Genomic DNA, 21,577 nt, shown 5'->3' with positions numbered 1-21,577 from the left:
ATTTGGGTGGATGATGGGTGTGGACTAGATCAGTGCCAACAGCACAGGATTCGATTCTTGTTCAGATTAGGATGGATTTAACACTCACCTCCTTGCCCTCCTCACATTAGAGGTTATGGGATTGTTGGCTATATCTATCTTTGGGTAGAAAACTGGAGGATGACAAAGAAGAATTGTTACAAGCTTGATTCGTCCACTCATCTTCAAGCAAGATTCAATCCCTCTACTACACCAAACATAAGGCCATAATCTAAGCAGACGATCCCAGTGCAGTACCTGGAGAAATGCTATGCTGTGGGAGATGCTGCCTTTCCAGCAAGATATGAACGAAGACTTTGGCTGATCCTGTTTCACTATTCTGAAGAGCAAGAGTTCTCCATGACATCCTGGCCAATAATCTTCCCTCAATGAGGGGCGGCACGGTAACACAGTGGTTAGCACTGCTGTTTCATAGCTCCAGGGACCTGGGTTCGATTCCCGGCTTGGGTCACTGTCTGTGTGGAGTTTGCACATTCTCCTCGTGTCTGCGTGGGTTTCCTCCAGGTGCTCCGGTTTCCTCCCACAGTCCAAAGATGTGCGGGTTAGGTTGATTGGCCATGCTAAAAAAATTGCCCTTAGTGTCCTGAGATGCGTAGGTTAGAGGGATTAGTGGGTAAATATGTAGGGATATGGGGGTCGGGCCTGGGTGGGTTTGTGGTCGGTGCAGCCTCGATGGGCCGAATGGCCTCTTTCTGTACTGTAGGGTTTCTATGTTTCTAATTGCCACCTTAAAAATCAGATTGTTTGGCCATCATCACGTTGCTGTGGGTGGCGTGGTGGCCAGCACTGCTGCCTCACAACTCCAGGAACCCGAGTTCAAGTCCAGCCACAGGTGACTGTGTGGAGTTTGCAAATTCTCCCTGTGTCTGTGTGGGTTTCCTCCAGGTGCTCCGGTTTCCTCCCACAGTCCAAAGGTGTGGGGGTTAGGTTGATTGGCCATGCAAAATTGCCCCTTAGTGTCAGCGAGATTAGCAGGGTTACTGGGATAGGGCCTGAGTGGGATTATTGTTGGTGTAGGCTTGATGGGCCAGATGGCCTTCTTCTGCACTGTAGGGATTCTATGATTCTAACAGAATGTAGTTCAACAAAGAACAAAGAAAACTACAGCACAGGAACAGGCCCTTCAGTTCTCCAAGCCTGCACCGACCATGCTGCCCGACTTAACTAAAACCCCCTACCCTTCCAGGGACCAGATCCCTCTATTCCCATCCTATTCATGTATTTGTCAAGACGCTCTTTAAAAGTCACTACCATATCCGCTTCCATTACCTCCCCTGGCAACAAGTTCCAGGCAGCCACTATGTGTAAAGAAATCTGCCTCGTACACCTCCTTTAAACCTTGCCCCTCGCACTTAAAGCTGTGCCCCCTAGTAATTGACACTTCCACACTGGGAAAAAGCTTCTGACTATCCACTCTGTCCATGCCTCTCAATCTTGTAGACTTCTATCAGGTCGCCCCTCAACCTCCGTCTTTCCAAAGCATTGTCTGATTTCAAGAAGAAATTAGATATAGCTCTGGGGCTAAAGGTATCAAGGGATATGAGGGGATCAGGATATTGAATTCGATGATCAGCCATGATCAAAATGAATGGCAGAGCAGGCTTGAAGGGCCGAATGGCCTACTCCTACTTCTAGTTGCTATGAAACCTTATTCTGCACTTGTTGCAATGTAGTAAACATGACAACCTGTTGCTACTATTTTAAGTAAGAAGTCTCACAACACCAGGTTAAAGTCCAACAGGTTTATTTGGTAGCAAATACCATAAGCTTTCGGAGCACTGCTCCTTCGTCAGATGGAGTGGAAATCTGTTCTCCAACAGTGCACAGAGACACAACATCAAGTTACAGAATATTAATTAGAATGCAAATCTCTACAGCCAGCCAGGTCTTAAAGGTACAGATAATGTGGGTGGAGGGAACATTAAACACAGGTTAAAGAGATGTGTATTGTCTTCAGACAGAACAGCTAGTAAGATTCTGCAAGATCAGGAGGCAAGCTGTGGGGGTTACTGATAACGTGACATAAATCCAACATCCTAGTTTAGGCCGTCCTCATGTGTGCGGAACTTGGCTATCAGTTTCTGCTCAGCGACTCTGCGCTGTCGTGTGTCGTGAAGGCCGCCTTGGAGAACGCCTACCTGAAGATCCAAGGCTGAATGCCCGTGACTGCTGAAGTGCTCCCCCACAGGAAGAGAACAGTCTTGCCTGGTGATTGTCGAGCGGTGTTCATTCATCCGTTGTCGTAGCGCCTGCATGGTTTCCCCAATGTACCATGCCTCGGGACATCCTTTCCTGCAGCGTATCAAGTAGACAACGTTGGCCGAGTTGCAAGAGTATGTACCGTGTACCTGGTAGATGGTGTTCTCACGTGAGATGATGGCATCATCTGGATGCCATCATCTCACGTGAGAACACCATCTACCAGGTACACGGTACCTACTCTTGCAACTCGGCCAACGTTGTCTACTTGATACGCTGCAGGAAAGGATGTCCCGAGGCATGGTACATTGGGGAAACCATGCAGGCGCTACGACAACGGATGAATGAACACCGCTCGACAATCACCAGGCAAGACTGTTCTCTTCCTGTGGGGGAGCACTTCAGCAGTCACGGGCATTCAGCCTTGGATCTTCAGGTAAGCGTTCTCCAAGGCGGCCTTCACGACACACGACAGCGCAGAGTCGCTGAGCAGAAACTGATAGCCAAGTTCCGCACACATGAGGACGGCCTAAACTGGGATGTTGGATTTATGTCACATTATCAGTAACCCCCACAGCTTGCCTCCTGATCTTGCAGAAATTCTACTAGCTGTTCTGTCTGGAGACAATACACATCTCTTTAACCTGTGTTTAATGTTCCCTCCACCAACATTATCTGTACCTTTAAGACCTGGCTGGCTGTAGAGATTTGCATTCTAATTAGTATTCTGTAACTTGATGTTGTGTCTCTGTGCACTGTTGGAGAACAGATTTTCACTCCATCTGACGAAGGGGCAGCACTCCGAAAGCTTATGGTATTTGCTACCAAATAAACTTGTTGGACTTTAACCTGGTGTTGTGAGACTTCTTACTGTGCTTACCCCAGTCCAACGCCGGCATCTCCACATCATGGCTACTATTTTAAAACAGCTCATTGATATCATGAAAGACACTAAATAATTACTAGCACTTTCCTCCCTACCAGGCTTATGAGGAGTTGGAGATGGTTGGGTGTAGGAAAGGGAAGTCTTGAACCAATCACTTACAGGCTGTGGCCGAGGGGTACAATTAACTACACAGTTCAATGTGGAGAACGCATTGTAGAAAGTCACAGAACCAGCTGACCAGTGGAAATAATTCACAATAGTGCAGCAAACAGTGCTATTCTGGGTGTGTGGTCACCACCGAGCAAGATGGAGTGTTACTCAGCATTTACTGTGTGACCACAACACTTTTAGCTAACCTTCAATGGTTAGCTTCAAAAGCGATTTCACATTGCGGTGTAAATTAGAAGGAATAAACCTTATATGAAAATGTTGGCCAATAGGATAGCAGCCAGCAATGAAAGTTGGTATCCAACACAAAGGTATCCAATGGAAATAACCCGAGATGGGTTAATTATCAATTGTTCATGTATAAGTATTTCTAAATCTTTTTAGTGGTGTTTTAAGGGCCTGTTCCTGTGCTGTAATTTTCTTTGTTCTTTGTACACAGAACCTACTACAGGTCACATCAGGCTTCAAGTGTAGCTCAGAGCATGATTACCTCAGACTGTTAAGAGTGCATGTTTGGGGAAATCAAGGGGCAAAATCATTCCAACAAAGACCGAGCACCAGTACAGAATGGGTTATCCTCAGTTTTGGCCCATTCAACTCTCAGCACAAGTCGGTGGTAAGTCAGGATTCCGAGAGCGAGGAAATAGATTAGGAACTCCTTTCAATGAGAGGATAGAAAAAAAGTACTGGCATAAACACAGCTTTGCTAATGTATGACACCAAAATAATAGTAGGATGACTGGAATAAATCACTGGCTATGTTTGCAATCCAACAAAACACATGTTTGCCCTTTAGAAACCACTAATCAAATTTCTACTATCTGTTCGTGGTTGATAAAACCACTTCCGCTGCCCATTCCATCTCCTGCAGTTAACACATTCCATCAAATTTACAGCCATAGTATCTTGCCCCGATTTACTGAGCTTTTTGACTAAAAACTCAGCCTTTTGGCTGGGCTCCTTCAGAACATCACCCATTTGGGACATTTTTAAATCCATCATCAAAATTAAACAGTGGCAGACTTTATGTTTTCACTGGTAATTAATCTGTACTAGTGAATGACAGCCTGACAATTAACTCTTTATGGCTCAACCAGCTGAAGTCCTAAAGAACAATCAACCCCCAAAATATTAAGGACCTGATCATCATGGGATGAGAGATCACTGGAAAACTTAGCATTTGTTGCTCATCCCCAATTGTCCTCGAAAAGGTGGTGGTAAGACGCTTTCATGAACCCTAGCTGTTTATGGTGCAGGTATGCCTAGAGTACTGTTAGAGAGAGAGCAATGATATACATCCAGGTCAGGATGATAATGGCCTGGGGAAAAAATTGCAGATGGTGGTGTTCCCATGCAGGATCTTTGCCTTGCATATGTGGTAGATGTGGTGTATTTGGAAGGTATTGTCAAAGATAGCTTGGCAAGTCACTTCCATGCTATGGGCCCGAATTCCATCTCCACATCATGGGCCTGAATTCACAGGGACTACACCAGTTAAAGACTCTCTAACTTAATAAACCAAATTTTAAAAATTGTTTTGTGGTCACCCTTACTGATAATCTCTGATTTCATTGAAAAATTCCCAGGCTAGGAACTGAATCACAAGTTTCAGACGACCTGTGCTTAAATTCTAATCAACAGTACCCAGTGAGTGACTTCAGACTGGAGGGTTAGATAAGGGGAAGCTATTCAAGCACACAGAAAAAGATAAATGGAGCATGACCCATTTGTTGTCAATTCTATTCAATGTAAATAGAAATTTGACCACTCACAGGAGTTCTACAAAGCCCAAAAATCTTCAATTTAAATGTAGAAACCTCTTAATTGCCATCATGAATTGTTGAGCATTAAAAATCCATAAATTGCTGGATTCGTGAGCAGTCTGTAAGACTGATGCTGTAGGATTAGTCACACAGTAAATCCAGAGGAATAGGCTCAAGCTGGAATGCAAACAGTGGTTTCTGATTTACATGGCAAAGTAACCTAGTCCAAGTGTTCAAAATGATAACAAAAGTAAAGCTCGAATAGTCAACAAGATACCACAAAAACTTTCAATCATCCCCTCAGAAGTTTTAAAGGCTTTTGATTTGAAGTAGAAACTCCACATCTGCCCCAGCAAAATAGTAACGGTAATGACCAATTCACATGGGTTTAAAAATTGAGAAAACAATCTATAAAATGGATTGATAATAGTTTGGAGAGCAATGTAAATCATGGAAGTCAGAACACAAATCATTCCTACAGTCTAAAATCCCTTAGTTTCATTCACACCCTTTGTGCGCCGTCCACTCTGGTCATACCAGTCTTAAGGTTAATACCATTTGGAAGGTGGGAGATAACAACAGAGATAACTGGACACTCGAGACTTGAAATCAAGCACATGATTCCTTTACATATAAAGGTGAATTGTTAGAAACATCCAAGTGAGCCCAGTGTCTTCTGACTTCTACTTGGTACTATAGGTCTGCAAACAGGCTGTTCATTCCCCTAGTTTGGCACCTGAGATTCTTGTGATCAATGTCCTCTGGGTATTGGGACTCCTCTTGCACCTGTGCAGGGGCAAATTTTGTCATCTAAGCAAGAGGCAGCCTATGAGACTCTGATGCAGGCTTGAGGAGAAATAGAGGAGTGGCAAGGGATGAAAAGTTTGAAAGCAGAGAGGAGCCCCGACTTCCACATGTCCTTTCTCAATCTGCCCTCCCATGACTCAACTATATTTCAGCAAGACCTGGAGAATGCTTCGCTGCACTTCCGAAAGTTGCTGAATGGATGTCACTCTGTAAAGAGTTTGCAGGCCATTACTGTGACTCAGTGTGAATTCTTTTCCTGCCAAAATTCAGATTTTCTATGAGGTGGCCATTCTTTGTATTGATGTCCAATTCCATGGAAAAGACCCAAGACATTATGGCACTCGAGATGGACTCCTCCAATCTCTCTCCAAGAGTGTGTATGCTCTGGAAATTTGAACAGTGCCACACACATTTTCTATTCTTGCTCCACATTTTGTTTAAGGATGATCCTCCGCCCCAAGGCTCAGCATCTGCATCCAGCTGATCAGAGTGGAGGAACTGGTGCTCATAGAGACTGTTCACTGCTAACCAAGTCTCCAACGCATGCCCACTCATTTGCGATCTGCACTTCATATGACCAATTATCTTCCTTCCTTGGCAGCTCAGGTGTGTGCATCAGAGCTGGTGGACGGGCAAGGTGAGGTGGTGTGATACAGAAATCATGTGACAGCACTTCCTGCTTCAAAGTCACACTCAAGACTTGTGAAAGATAAGTGACTAATTAGAACGGACATGGAAAATGGTCATTATGGGAGGAAGCAAGGGTGCAGGTGAGATCGCATAGGGCTGCAAAAATTGGAATAAACAACATCAAAGAACAATTAGAACCACAACAGAAATTATATTTTAATATACATATTATATTCACCTGTGAACCCCAAGCGCGCGTGCGCACACACACACACACGCGCGCACCCACCCCCCCCCCCCCCCCCCCCCAACCAATGGAGATGGAGGCAGGCTGCTGATTGTGCTGGCCGATGGCTTCGGATGATGTTAGCAGCTGTCCTCTGGCTATGTGAGGCCTGGAGGCCCTCGCATGCTGAGGGACTCCTGCGTGAGCCTTCTCTGTCGTCATGGCTAATTAAGGTACTAGTGTCACTGGCAGAGGGACTCACAAGCTGCTGTCCACATAAAAAGTGCCCCGAGAGGAAACCCCAGAAGTAGAAGTCAGCTGCTCCTCCTCCCTTGCAAGGCACATTTAGGTCCGAGAAGAATGAGGACCTGGTGGAGGGTCTAGGCACCTCATCCCCCTCTCACTTTACCATTGCTGCACTGAGCTCATATAATATAATGGCATGCAAGCCTGCACACATCTCTACCATCCACCGAGTGGTTTCCTGGTACAGGCTCTCCAGGTGGCAATCTTTCAATGGAAGCAGCCATGCATCACACTCCAGATTCAAGGGAACACCATTGCCTGGATGGACTGCTCGATCATCAGAGTATGAGTACGCAAAGCCTTTGAAAGTTCTGCCAGATGTTCAACACCTCTCCAGCTGCAGCTTCAGCAACTGCTGTTTTATGGGTGACTCCAAAGGCATTTCATCAGCCTGGGACTCAGCACGGGCCTGGCATTCCATCATCTTCTGACTGTCAAGAGGGTTTGGTTGTCACATCCTCCATTAGTTGCTTGGGCATATCGGTGATGTGCTCTCCAACTTGTGACCCTGGAACTAAATGCAAGAGTATTCCCATCAACATGAGTGTATCTGCACTGGCGAAGGGTGCAGTGGAATTACGTGACATTGCAGCCCATGAGGAGGGGAGGGCAGCTCCTCGAAGGTATTTATGTATATGTATACGTATGTATGCACAGCAATCGCACAGCTGCCCCGGTACCCGACCATCTCCAAAGCCTCCTCAAATCGGGGTCTGAGGGAAGGCATGCCGCTATTAGTCTTGACCATTACTGACTATGCATGTCATCTTCTCCTGCAGTCAAGACAGATCATTTAGTTTCTCCAAGGAGAAAAGTTGAAAATGAGGGACCTTATGGTAGTCAAGACAGATTGGTGCCACTCAGAGATGCAGCGATGCCTCCAACAAGATATGCAGCTGTCTGATCTCTCCACTGGGTGGTCACTCCCTCTGCTCCAAGCACAACCTCTCTTGTTGCTTCATGGGATGACCTAATAAAGTCAATGAACCTCTTGCGGTGAATTCAGCTACATGGCTGCTCACCACGTCAGCAATTCCAACCAAACCTGTTTGGTTTGTGGGATTGGTCTTTTCCTCCTAAATGCACACAACATTACCTTCAGGAAGCAGCGAATTTGATGGGATGGAGGATGATGATGGACAGCATCCCACTGTGCACATATCCTTCAATTAGTGCAATCAGAGTGAAAAGAGCTACTATGGAGCCATTGAAACCCCTACTGTGGATTCCTTTAACTAAGAATTCTTCAATTGACAGGCACATGTCAATAACATCCACATTTCTTGCTGATCAGGGAACCCAGAAGTAGGGTATTACTGCCAAGACTGAGTTAGAGGGCAACGCCGGCACCAGCTACTGGGTTCCTTGACCACTGATCAGTTCATGTCCTAGCAGGAAAATTTGGCCTCAAACACCATTTCATGGTTGAAGTTTGAAGGCAATGGACAACAGAAATCTCCTAACTGCCCCCATACAAATTCCCTTTCTGTTAACATTTTCCTCCACTTAGTATTCAGATTTTACCTTTGGGACATGGTGTGGCATTTATTGTCAATCCATAATTACCCCAAGTGCATCAAGAGTTCACCACTGGAGTCACATGAAGGTCAGACTGAATGTCAGGTTCCCTTCCCTGAAGGGCATTAAGCAAATCATTTGGTTTTTATGATAGCCCAATAGCGTTCATGGTCAGTTCCACAAATTAACAGATTTATTAAATTCAATTTCACAACCTCCCATTGTGAGACTTGTACTAAACAAATACTCCAAAGGTTGTGAGTTTAAGAACCATTAGACTACCAATCCTTTTTTTGAAGTAAACCATTCATCATTAAACTAGAATCCCCCTTAAAAGTTTAAAACATGTTGAATGAAAAACTTAGTGTGTTGAATTAGTCTGAGTGCTGGCATAACTCAAAAGTTGTACATTGTCCAAAAATCACAGCAAACTCAAGGCAGGGAAAAAAGACCAATTATCGTTCAATTACTTGACCTTCCTGGCAAAGAGTGCTGTGACCTGAAATTAGAATCATATTTCAAAACCTGAACAAAAATGATGTGTACCAAATGTCAACTTAATAAGTTAAAATTTTGTGGACAGGAATTTCATCCCGAGAGCCACAGCCAAACCATGTGATAATAATTTAAGCAACAGGCAAAAGTAGTTATTGTATATGAAGCAAGGGGAATGTTGGAGCTTGGCAGTACTCCTTTCTTTCCACCTCCTCTCCCCCACCGCCTTAAAAGAAGCCACAATGTGCAATTTGTTTTGCACAGCAGGCTACAAAGTTTATAGACCAGCATGTTTTTAGACAAGTGGAACACGGGGCCTTGAAATGAACCCTCCCATGACAGGTGGATGATGGGAGTAGTGTTAATTTGTGGAATGCAACACCAACATTATTTTTAAACAAAACCTTGGCAGTGGACACCAGGACATCCAAGTCTTGGGCTATTTATTAACCTTTAAATTGGCTCTTTGTTGTTTCCCTCCACCAACACATGCTATTCAAGAATGGAGAATATGAGAAATTGGTGCAAAGTAATAAATTTAATGTGATCTAATGAGCATCAGAAAATACCCATCTACATAAATTGAAGTCTAAAGCTTTGTTTTCCTGTCTCTGTTACTTAACTTCTGCATGGTGCTATAGCCTGCCGTTTCAGCAGTGGTAGTGGCAGGTTGTTTGGACATCTGAAGTTTTCATGGCTAACAAGCTCCAACACTCAAGAGGCAGCAACGTGCCCTGACAAAGGCCGATCCATGTGCCTTGTGCAGGTGCAGAGTGCACCACTGAGAAGAGGCAGCTTGTCAGGTACAGGCAAGAACCTTGATCTCCTTTTTGCCATTCTCCCTCTCTTGGTATAACAGAGCATCAGCCCTTCCTCTGCAGTAGATCAGAGATTCCTGATGACCACGTCTGATCTCACTGCCAATCTAAACAAAGCAGTAGAAATGCTACTGGAAAAAGTTAGCAGGGTCACCACTGACTTGAATGACTGAAAGTCAACTTCCAATGGTGTCTAGATTCTCAAGAAGAAAAACTCAAGCAGAGCTGTGACACCTGTCCAAATTGTTGGGAGTTGGACTCCACCATCCTTTGTGCTTTGGATGGCGCCTGGCAGTCCAGAACTGCTACCTCTGCATTGTTGCTACAAATCATTTTAATTGACCTGATTAAGCAAATGAAGGGCATAGACAAAATAGATAGTCAATATCTTTTCCCAAAGGTAGGCGAGTCTAAAACTAGAGGGCATAGGTTTAAGGTGAGAGGGGAGAGATACAAAAGTGCCCAGAGGGGCAATTTTTCACACAGAGGGTGGTGAGTGTCTGGAACAAGCTGCCAGAGGTAGTAGTAGAGGCGGGTACAATTTTATCTTTTAAAAAGCATTTAGATAGTTACCTGGGTATGATGGGTATAGAGGGATATGGACCAAATGCGGGCAATTGGGATTAGTTTAGGGGTTTTAAAACAAAAGGGCGGCATTAACAAGTTGGGCCAAAAGGGCCTGTTTCCATGCTGTAGACCTCTATGACTCTAAAGATCGCTCTGTTGGCATTCATGTCAGATACCGTCCCTGTACATGCGGATGGACATCCAAAGCTGCATTCAGTTCTACAGAATGCCAGAAAGACCAAATACTCGAGCAGAACAAATATTTTACCCTCAATTCAGGCAGGTCTTCCAACTTAATTTTTAATGTAAGAGTCCAAAGATGTGTGGGTAAGGTTGATTGATCATACTAAATTGCCCTTTAGCATCAGGGACCAGCAGGGTAAATATGTGGGGTTACTGGAATATGGCCTGGGTGGGATAGTTGTCAGTGCAGCCTTGATGGGCCAAATGGCCTCCTTCTGCACTGTAGGGATTCTATTCTGTGATGGAAGATACCTTTGCTTCACCATGGATATCGCATCCATGAGCTTTGCTGCACTGAGCCACAGACAACATTGTGCAAGAAGCACAGAGGTCCTATTAGCGGTGACCTACACACCCAAGGTATCAACTGCTTATGCTTCCAGACTAGCAGTTACTACTGGTTTCAAACTGTTATTGGGAATCATCCAATGTTCAAGCCAACAGCCTGGGCTGTGCACTGTCAGCTGTCACAGCCCCCACTTGCTATGGGAGTCAGCGTTGATCAATAAGACCCATTCTCTCCCATATTTTGCACAAAGACTGACGAGTTTTGAGCTGTACTTCCCAATGTTCAGAGCATTGCATACAAACTCTGACAAACTCTTCAACTCTCAACATTTCTTGTCAGATGCCCATCAGCATTTTCTGTAACCAGGCCTCCTTCAAGTCTACAGAATCTCACTGTATTCTTATCTTGACAATTCAGCACAGCATCATTCCTTATTTTTCTGGCATTGTAACCAGGTCTGTTGTGACTGTTTTTTCTTCAGCCATGACAAATGCTTGGGAGAGCTTCCTATCCTCAGGTGATGAGCAAGGGAAAGAGGGAATTGGGAATGGGGTGAGACGATTGCCTGCTGTCTACACACTCCAAGTTATCTGCTTGTGTTCTTGCATTAAGTAATCGGGAGTATACAAAACAACACAAATGTGGTATTGATAACCCATGGCTTTCAAAAATTTTGGAAAATAAAGACACAAACTCTGAAAAGCTCGATACTGTCTCACTTACCTTTCAACTGAAATTCCTGTTGATATCTGTAAAAAAGACAAAAAAATACTTAGAAATAAAAGTCAATGAGACTTTTCAGTGCATTGGGCATCAAACAGGGTTTCCATACTGACCATTCCAACATCCATAAACACGCATCACTCAATAGGATTACTCCTAGCCCAGAAACACTGACATCTTCAAATACAACGCTGACTGGCACTAACATGGTACAACTGACCAGTATCATTTGACATGAGGGGTACCCATTGAATTGCTTTTCCTCTAACAAACTTACTCAACATGAACATATTTTTGAAGTATTTATTTCTTAATTTTATCCCTCCATGGCTACACATACCCTAGATCCAAGTGGTAACCCATAATCCAAAAGTGAGAGAAAGGCAATGATTTCCATTCAACATAGTGGGTGTGTATTTGGGTGAAAATATATGGAAAGATGTCCATTTAACAGAAATCAAAGAGCTGTGGGCTCAGTAGACATGCCTGTATAGATTCTCAGGAGAGATTAACACAAACTCAAAAGACAGACACTGGTCGCTCCACAACAGTAAGAAAATGAAGAAGACATTGGAAATAGAAAATTGGTCTTAATGAGTCAACACTGCACTCCTTTCAATACCTTTAGGGAAGGAAACTTATCATTCTTACCAGATGTGCATCTGAGTACTGTCTGACATGGCCAAGCAAACCATTACAAATAAAAATCCTTCCTCAACAGGGGAGCATCACTACACAGACGCCAGTCGCTCACCACCACCAGATTCTCAGAGTAACTTAGGGATGGACAACAAATGCCAACTACATTGAAAATTCACATTATCAAACACCAAATTGTGTAGCCAAGTTGGCTAAAAGACAAGCAAAGTATTATTGAGATTGACCTTTTAATCTTTTCCTTAATTTGGCATAAAGCTTCACAATTTTCCCTTCAAATCTATTTCTTCCCCCTACCCAATCAGCCAGTTTAGCTCACAGCTTCTTTTCATAGTTTTTTTGGTTTACAGCCCATTGCCACCCCTGGGGCCCTTTCACTGAATTTTTTCCAATGACTTGGAATCAAAAAATAAATTAGACCTTTATGAAATAAAATAAATTGCAAGCTACATCATTCATGAAAGCATTCCACAATATCAGCATGAAAATTGCTTAGTGACGCACTTATACTATAAACCAAAAGTTAATTTTTAAGTTGCCAGGGCACAAACTGGAGCCTTTTTCTTGTACAGTAAAAGCTATGAACTTCTATTATTGTTGGAAGAGAGTCAGTTAATATGGTAGCCTTTTCACTTTTATAAATTTGTCACTGCTTTTGCCCAGAGCTCAGCTTAATGATCTGTACAGAACATTTTTTTTTATTCATCAGATGTGGGATCACTGGCTAGGCCAGCAGTTATTGCCCATCCCTAATTGTTCTTGAACTGAGTGGCTTGCTGGGCCATTTCAGAGGACTTCTTTTAAAAAGTCAACCACATTGCTGTGGAGTCACATGTAAGCCAGACCATATAAGGATGGCAGAATTTCTTCCCTAAAAGGACATTAGTGAATCAGATGGGTTTTTTTTAATATCAATCAACAATGGTTTCATGGTCATCATTGGACTTTAATTCCAGACTTTTATTGAATTCAAACTTCACCATCTGCTGTGGTGGGATTTGAACCTAGGTCCCCAAAGCATTAGCCTGGGTCTCTGGATTATTAGTCCAGTAACAATCCCATGATTCCACCGTCTCCCAATTTGCCACATCAACCTTCCCTCCCATCTATCTACATATCACTAATTAGTGTTAAATATCAAATCACCTCTATGTTTCATCAATGCCCAATTTCTTCAAGTCTTACCCCCTATAAACAAAAAGCCCTTAGAAATTCAAACAAACAGTTTTACATAATGCTGCTGACAGTCAGTTCAATGTGGCCAAACACCTAATCAAGGAGCAAGTTCCAATCAGGGCAATTAATGCAAACATGGTAGCACTCCAGAGTCAAGTAACAGCAAATAGTTTGATAAGATTTGTGCATGGCACTTGTGATAGACAATGCTGAAACTGGTAGCTTGATATTTAAAAGGTTACCATTAGCCTATGTGCTGTCTACAAAAAAAAACTAGATTAAATATGTATACATTTGTCCATCATCTACAAGGCAGAGGTGTGATGGAATACACTCCATTTGCCTGGATGAGTGCAACTCCATAAACACTCAAGAAGCTCAACACCATCCTGGACAAAGCGGCCCACTTGATTAGCATCCCATCCATGACCTTAAACATTCACTCTCTCCATCACAGCACTGTGTACCATCTACAAGATGCACTGCAGCAATTCCCCGATGCTCCTTTGACAGCACCTTCCAAACCCACAACCTCTACCACCTAAGAAGGACAAACGCAGCATGTGCAAGGGAATACCACCACCTGCAAGTTACCCGCCAAATCGCTCACCATCCTGACTTGGAAATATATCGCCATTCCTCCACTGTCACTGGGTCAAAATACTGGAAGTAATTTCCTAGCAGCACTGTGGGTGTTCTTACACCACACTGACTGCAGTTCGAGCAGGCAACTTGCCACCACCTTCTCAAGGGCAATTAAGGATAGCAAATAAATGCTAGTTGAGCCAGCAACAGCCACATCCCATGAACAAATAAAAACATAAATCTTGTGGATGCTGTATTATAGAGTAGTGATGTTATATCTGGATGTCCATGTTATCTGACACCCTCAGGGAACTAGTCAGACCCAGGAGGAATGTATTCAGATGTCAGATATTAATGTTGGCAGCATTCATACCGTCATCAAATCAAATCTCTGTCATACAGTAATGGATTTAAGCACATAACAAAAGAATGGGCACTGATGCTACAACTGAAGAGATGACTGACCCTCCACATCCTGCCCCTATTGACAGCAATTTCCAGAGCCATTCAAGCCCTGCAAAACCCTCCCAAACCTTCTCTGAAGTCCCTTGGATCAAACATTTCCTTTGGCCGTCACAGATTTTCCAGAATATGCTTCTGTGAAGCATCTTTGTGCTACATATCAATTTTGTTGCACGTTAGCAATGGAAGGCAGTATTTATTGCTGCTCCAGTTCCCTTGGGCTATTAAGGGACAGCCACATACAGCAGAGCTACAATTTCTGATTTAGACTGGATATGCCAAGGAAGTAACAATATGGCAAGTTTACAAAGACAGCTTCCATTTCAGATGCGAACATGGGGATAAATGTCAGAAGGGCCCAAGAGGGAGAATGGCAATCTGTTTATTAGTTAAATTTTGGCTTTGCTTGTGAAGAGCAAGGATATATTGTTTGATAATAGGGATACATGTGCCAGGTGGGCATAATCGCTGCCACTAATCAAAGTTAAATTCCATGTCATTTAAATGTATTTGGGATTTTTGGTGTCTTGGTGATTGAATTCTGTGAAAACTGTAAGTGACTGGGTATCTTGCATTTAATTTTAATCTTACTGTACAGTCCAGGATTCATGGTTTAATCCCAAGTGCAACATTCACTGATCTGTAGGCAAGCATATGGTATGCTTGCCTTTATAGGACGGGGTATAGAGTATAAAAGCTGGAGTCTGATGATGCAGCTGTATAGAACGCTGGTTAGGCCACATTTGGAGTACTGCGTCCAGTTCTGGTCGCCGCACTACCAGAAGGACGTGGAGGCGTTAGAAAGAGTGCAGAGAAGGTTCACCAGGATGTTGCCTGGTATGGAGGGTCTTAGCTATGAGGAGAGATTGGGTAAACTGGGGTTGTTCTCCCTGGAAAGACGGAGAATGAGGGGAGATCTAATAGAGGTGTACAAGATTATGAAGGGGATAGATAGGGTGAACGGTGGGAAGCTTTTTCCCCAGATCAGAAGTGACGTTCACGAGGGGTCACGGGCTCAAGGTGAGAGGGGCGAAGTATAACTCCGATATTAGAGGGATGTTTTTTACACAGAGGGTGGTGGGGGCCTGGAATGCGCTGCCAAGTAGGGTGGTGGAGGCAGGCACGCTGACATCGTTTAAGACTTACCTGGATAGTCACATGAGCAGCCTGGGAATGGAGGGATGAGCAGCCTGGGAATGGAGGGATACAAACGATTGGTCTAGTTGGACCAAGGCTTGGAGGGCCGAAGGGCCTGTTTCCTGTGCTGTATTGTTCTTTGTATCTCATCCCAAACAGTGACAAGATTGAGAGTTAGGATCAATCAGAAGAGAGATACAGCTTAGGAGGAAGTCATTCAGCCCATCACATCTGCTCTTAACAAGAGCTAGCCACTGAATCCCTCTGCCTGTTCCTTCTAATCACCTTGTAAAATGTTATCCTTTCAACTTATCCTTGAATCTACCAATTTGGGTCATTTATGAAAAAAAACTTACAACCAGGTTAAGAGGGATGAATGGACTTCGCTCGGTTAGTACAACATTTGATTTTGAAAAAAATGTAACATTGTCATATGTCCAACTTCTCACTCGTGCATAAAAAACACAAGCACAACTTCTCCAGGCATGCACAAAAAGAATTAAAACTTTACAAGCTATCAGATGTTAAAACTTGGCCACGTTAAAAAAGTATAGTCAGAAAAATTTTAATAGATTGTCCAAACGCTTGTTCACAGCAAGAAAGCCACTTTCCTCAGAGGCTGCTGCTCCTTTGGCTTCTCACTGAAGCAGTCACGCTGCAGTTGTGGCTGTTTGTTTTTTTCCTCTTGAAGACAGTGGTAATGAGCTGGAATCCTCCTTTAAGAACTCTCGGTTTGCAGCAACTAGGTTTTCAAACCACAAACTGGGTGCAACTTCAATGACAGGTTTCAGAGATGGCGGGAGGGGGCTAAGGCTGTTGCCCCTGTGGCAGGAAGACAGAGGGTGACAATCGCCTTACCCTTTACCTTAATTGATGTCCTCTGCACTGATCTTCCTGCCACTGACAACAGCTTCTCTTTATTCCACCAAATTATTTCCTAAGCTTTAGGATGACTTTGCTTTCTCATAAAGCCAAGGATCGCATAACATGAGTTGATCAGTATGATCAACCCAGGCGTATCAGAGGGCAATGTTAGGCTAAGAGCTTCTCTAAAGGATCAGTAGTGGTGGCCAGGATACAGGGCATTAATTCAAAAGACAATACATGCCTAGGAAGTGAGCTTATCCCTGGCTAGTGTGGTGAACCAAACAACTTCAATTAATCCAGCCCAATGTAATGCCTTCACCACAAGGACCAAGCCTGGATCATGATGTTCACATGCCAAGAATTAATTTGTTAAAATTGAAAGCTGGATGGCTGTTGACTCATTTGCATTGAATATGTAATGTTTATATGTTTTGCCCAATACCCTGAAAAGCCACTTTGGACAAAGACTTACTTCTCTGTTTCATGGACAAAATTGTAAGCACCTATGTAGTAATTTTATTGCACAGGAGGAAATCTCTCCCCCTGTTGTCTAATGTTTCAATAATGGGAAACAAAAAGTGCATTAAACACACCTTGCTGAGGACTAGAATACAGTCATGGTTATGGAAACAAGGTCAACAGAAACAATCATTTCAGCAAAAGCCATGCACCGAGCAGCAACAAGAGACTGATCTGAACACACAGATAAGAGTTCCTGTGGTGGATATAAACGGAAGGAAGTCATACAAAGTTTAGTAGCTCTTCACCAATCAAAAATGAAAACTATTGACTCTGTGATGCACCTGAAAATTAACTGCTGTTCTCACATTAAAAAGTATCTAAGTTAATACAACTTAATGTTCATAATGTTGTTAAATGTAGTAAAATAATCCAAAGGACGTCACAAGAATGTAAAATCAGAAAAGATTGGGCAGCATGGTAGCTCAGTTGTTAGCACTACTGCCTCAGGTTCGATTCCAGCCTTGTGTGACAGTCAGTGCGGAGTTTGCACGTTCTCCCCGTGTCTGTGGGGTTTCCTCCGGGTGCTCTGGTTTCCTCCCACAGTCCAACAATGTGTAGTTTAGGAGGATTAGCAGGATAAATGCATGGGGTTATGGGGATAGGGCAGGGGGTGGGCCTGGGTAAGATGCTCTGATTGACAGAAAGAAGGACATTGTTTAATGTAGAACAGCAATCTAGACAACTAATAGTATTTCAAAATCTTCATCCATTTGCTAATTTAGCAGCACTCCGTATTTGTCTAGCAGCATATAATACCCAATTCCTATCCAGACTGAACTTTATCTGACACTACTTCTGCAATCAAGTTGACTCATTTTATTGCTCAGCTGTCACAATATTACCCCATCCCAGTTTGCCATTTGTTTGAATTTTACTCAGCTGTACGTCAGGAGCAAATGTGTTTAAATAAATACATACAAGTATCTATCATTTTTGATGTGCTCTAATGCCATAGGGCATAGGCAAGTTTAAGCATGGACAAAAGGCATCCAAATGTTAGATAATAGAGAGATTAGTGGAGTTGAGCGGTTCTGTATCAACATGCTGCTTGCTCACTATGCTTAATAGCAGTTTGGCCTCTGTCAAGGGCAAAGACCAGAGTACAAAACCAATCCTCTAAAAGAAACATTGAGGGGTGACCCAAGAAGTCTTTAAATTCATGAAGGGGTTCAATAGGGATAACAGAATATATAGCAAGATTTTTTTTCACATGTGGGAAAGAAAGTCCAACACTAGACAATCACAAATACAAGTTAGTCGCAAGTGAACCCCAATAAAGAATTCAGGAGAAAATTCTCTACTCAATGTAGATCTTGCTAATATGTGAAGTAGTGAGCCAAATAGCATTGCTGCATTTGAGGCAGAGTTGTAGCATATAATGAAGAAAAAGGAATAGAGGAATACTATAGATAAGGTGGAAAGGGTGGCAGAGGCTCATACGGAGCTTAAAACATTAGTTGGGCCAAATGGGCTGTTGTGTGCCGAAAATTCTGCACTGCAAGTTCTATTTATTCAGAAGAGAGCAAACAGGAATGAAATGCAGCACCCCAAATTCATCAGCAGTTGCACATCTACAGTTAAAAGGGAATACTTCCACCCAGTTTGTCCACCAAATGGCAACTGCTGCAAAAGATTTTGGGTCATCACAGTCCATCCAGAGCTTTCAATTTTAAGCTGCAAGCTACTTATGTAGAGTGACAAATTAATTTACCATGAAGCATCCCACTTACTTGTATTTCACCAGGCGGAAGCCTTCTAAGAGTACCTCTCTTTTATCTTTTGCCTTCTTGCTGAGCTTTTCACCTTGTAGAACTTCACCTATAAAGTATTCAGAGTCTGGCCACAGGAGGCAGAAAAGAAAAATTCAAAAGTTGTTAGTCACTTAACATGTGCTATTTTAAGATAGCATTTTAATTAAAGCATATATATAGTGCCTTTCATGGTTGTGCTTTGAGACAATGAAGTACACTTTGTGAAATGTACTCACTGTTGTAATGCAGGATTATGGCATCAGTCTGTGCACAGCAAGCACCCACATGACCAGATTATTTGCTTTAGTGATGTTGTTTGAGGGGTTCTGAACTTTTGCGACTGGAGAGTGTTTTGCCTTATTCAGCCAACTAATACCCCAAATTATTTTACAAATCTCCTCCAGATCTTCTCTATTCTCATGGCCAATTACCCCACCACACCATCTGGGATCATGCTTCAAAAGTGACCATGTAGTATTGGCACCAGATGGCAGACAGTACCAGTCAAATCAAATTTTTAAAAAACAGTAACTTTGGAAGGAAAGACAACCAGAAGGAAATATAACCAGTTTTACCAAATAATTTACTGAATTAATCAAGTTGTCATGGGAATAGTTCAATAAATTGCATTTCTTTTAGCAGGATTGCTTAGACAGATCATAACCCTTTAATGCACATAAAAACGATTGATCTTCATCCATCATTAGGGTCATGAAGAATTTAAGGATGATTTTTTTAAAGAACAAATAAACAAGACAGAAACAAATCTAAAACATTCAGATGACATGTGGATAAAATGTTTAGAATAAAACAGCTGCATCTGACTGAAGAACACAACACATTGATACTGCGCTGCCTTGGAATAATCCAACTCAAGAAATGGGGAAATGGTCATGGCATTCTCAGAATATGGCTGTCACAGGCAAGGCCAGCATTTATTGTCCATCGTCAATTACCCCAAGAAAATGATGGATTTTCTTCAAAGTGGTGGATCAAAGTAGCCAAAAGTGATTGCCAGTGCACTTCAGAGGGCAGTTAAAAAGTCAAGCACATGGTACAAGACTTAGAGTATCCCCTATTTTAGCTTTCTCCTTCACTCTTGTACAGGATCCCAACTGGCATAAACCCTTTCCATTCACCATTGTGCAGAATCCCAATGGGTCCAAGCCCCTTCTCATTGACCTTTACTGCACACAATTCCAGGTGGTTCAAATCCCTTAAGCAGGAAAGGAGCTCTGACCCAAGCACATTTAAACACATATCTTGGTCCATTTGCCAAGTACTTAATGTTCACTTCACGAAGCACAGTCAAGCCACTTGAGAAAATTCTCACAATGTATACAAAATTTCAAAAAGTGTTTTTAATTCAATGTTATGTATTTTTTGGACCAAGTTGTGGAAGAATGACTAAGTTGTTCCAGTATAAAGATTTGCAAATCAGTTTTATTTTTAGTTGAAATTTGTACAAATAAATATTTATCCAGGCACAGTAGTTTTGTAAATTAAGCTGTGAGATTGCCAAGTTGCGAGTTATGTTAAAAAAATACAGAAGGAGACCAGCAGTGTGTTTTAGATGCTGGCTTGTTGCCTTGTTTCAAACCTGGATCTGGATATCAGATTCCAAAAGAGAAACGCTGGAAAATCTCAGAGGTCTGACAGCATCTGTAAGGAGAGAAAAGAGCTGATGTTTCGAGTCAGATGACCCTTTGTCATCTGGACTCAAAACGTCAGTTCTTTCCTCTCCTTACAGATGCTGTCAGACCCGCTGAGATTTTCCAGCGTTTACTCTTTTGGTTTCGGATTCCAGCATCCGCAGTAATTTGCTTTTATCCACTGGATATCAGATTGATGGAATAAAGCCAGGTGAGGAATGTATTTTGAAAGGCAGACAGTTTGAAATTGTGATGATTCCACCGGAGGGAGGAGAGGAGTTTTGGTTAGGCCAGCAGTGCAAAGCCTGCTGAGAAGATTGTTAGAAATCCATCTGTGGCATTTGTCTCATAGCTGGGGGCTAACAGCTTAGTTCCAAGAAGAAATGTTTCGTTGGGTTGGTGCTTTAGAGTCCGGACAAGTGAGTTTAAGTAACTAGAGACATATCAACATCTCTTAATTTTGCCAGTGGGATGTGTGCTGCTGGAAGGGAATGAGGTAGGAAAATAGTGACTACACTTCGAAGTATTTAATTGGCCATAAAAGCATTTTAGGACTCCAGTAGTCATGAAAAGTACTATATAAATGAAAGTCCTTTTCTTAAAAACAATAAATTTAGGGGCTGTCATATTGTATCGTTCAGCTATTATCTGCTGGAGTGTCCCCTTCTAAAGAGCTTTCAGTAGAAATGTAGAGAAAAAATATCACTGGAGAAAGTGCAGCTGAAAGAGTTACTTTGCCTCATGTCTTAAGGAAGTGGTTAATACAAAAAACGTCCAAAAGTTTCACTCAGAAACTAAATGTCTTCTACATTAGAGCCATTTTCTGTAATAGAAATTGATCAGGTCCAATTTACATTGTGACTAAGCAATCCTTCTTGTGAAATGTCATTGCTGTTAATTAAATCAAATTCATTGGGAGTGTGCAGGAAGGAAAGTGTAGTAATGAGGATTGCATGATTGCATCAGAATGAGATCATGTAGAAGGAGATTGTATTCAAACCTCACTTGAGGCTGTGCATAAAATTTAAGCTAACATTCAATGCAGTGCTGAGGGAGTGCTGCACTGCTGGTGTCGTCAGTGCTGCGGGAGT

General features: G+C 42.7%; 1 protein-coding gene across 1 annotated transcript in view; it reads right to left on the bottom strand.

Moving 5' to 3' along the window:
* Nucleotides 1-21,577, bottom strand: part of skap1 (src kinase associated phosphoprotein 1) — a 402,040-nt gene that overhangs the window by 369,033 nt on the left and 11,430 nt on the right. The window contains exons 2-3 of the mRNA XM_078224498.1: nt 18,814-18,919; nt 11,678-11,703 (exon numbers count right to left, since the gene is read on the bottom strand). Of these exons, the coding sequence (XP_078080624.1) occupies nt 11,678-11,703; nt 18,814-18,919 (132 nt within the window). The remainder of the gene's footprint in view (nt 1-11,677; nt 11,704-18,813; nt 18,920-21,577) is intronic.

The sequence above is a fragment of the Mustelus asterias genome, chromosome 11, assembly GCF_964213995.1.
Source record: "Mustelus asterias chromosome 11, sMusAst1.hap1.1, whole genome shotgun sequence".
Taxonomy (NCBI): domain Eukaryota; kingdom Metazoa; phylum Chordata; class Chondrichthyes; order Carcharhiniformes; family Triakidae; genus Mustelus; species Mustelus asterias.
The sequence above is the reverse complement of the archived record's forward strand: the minus strand, read 5'-3'. Positions and strand labels throughout refer to the sequence as shown.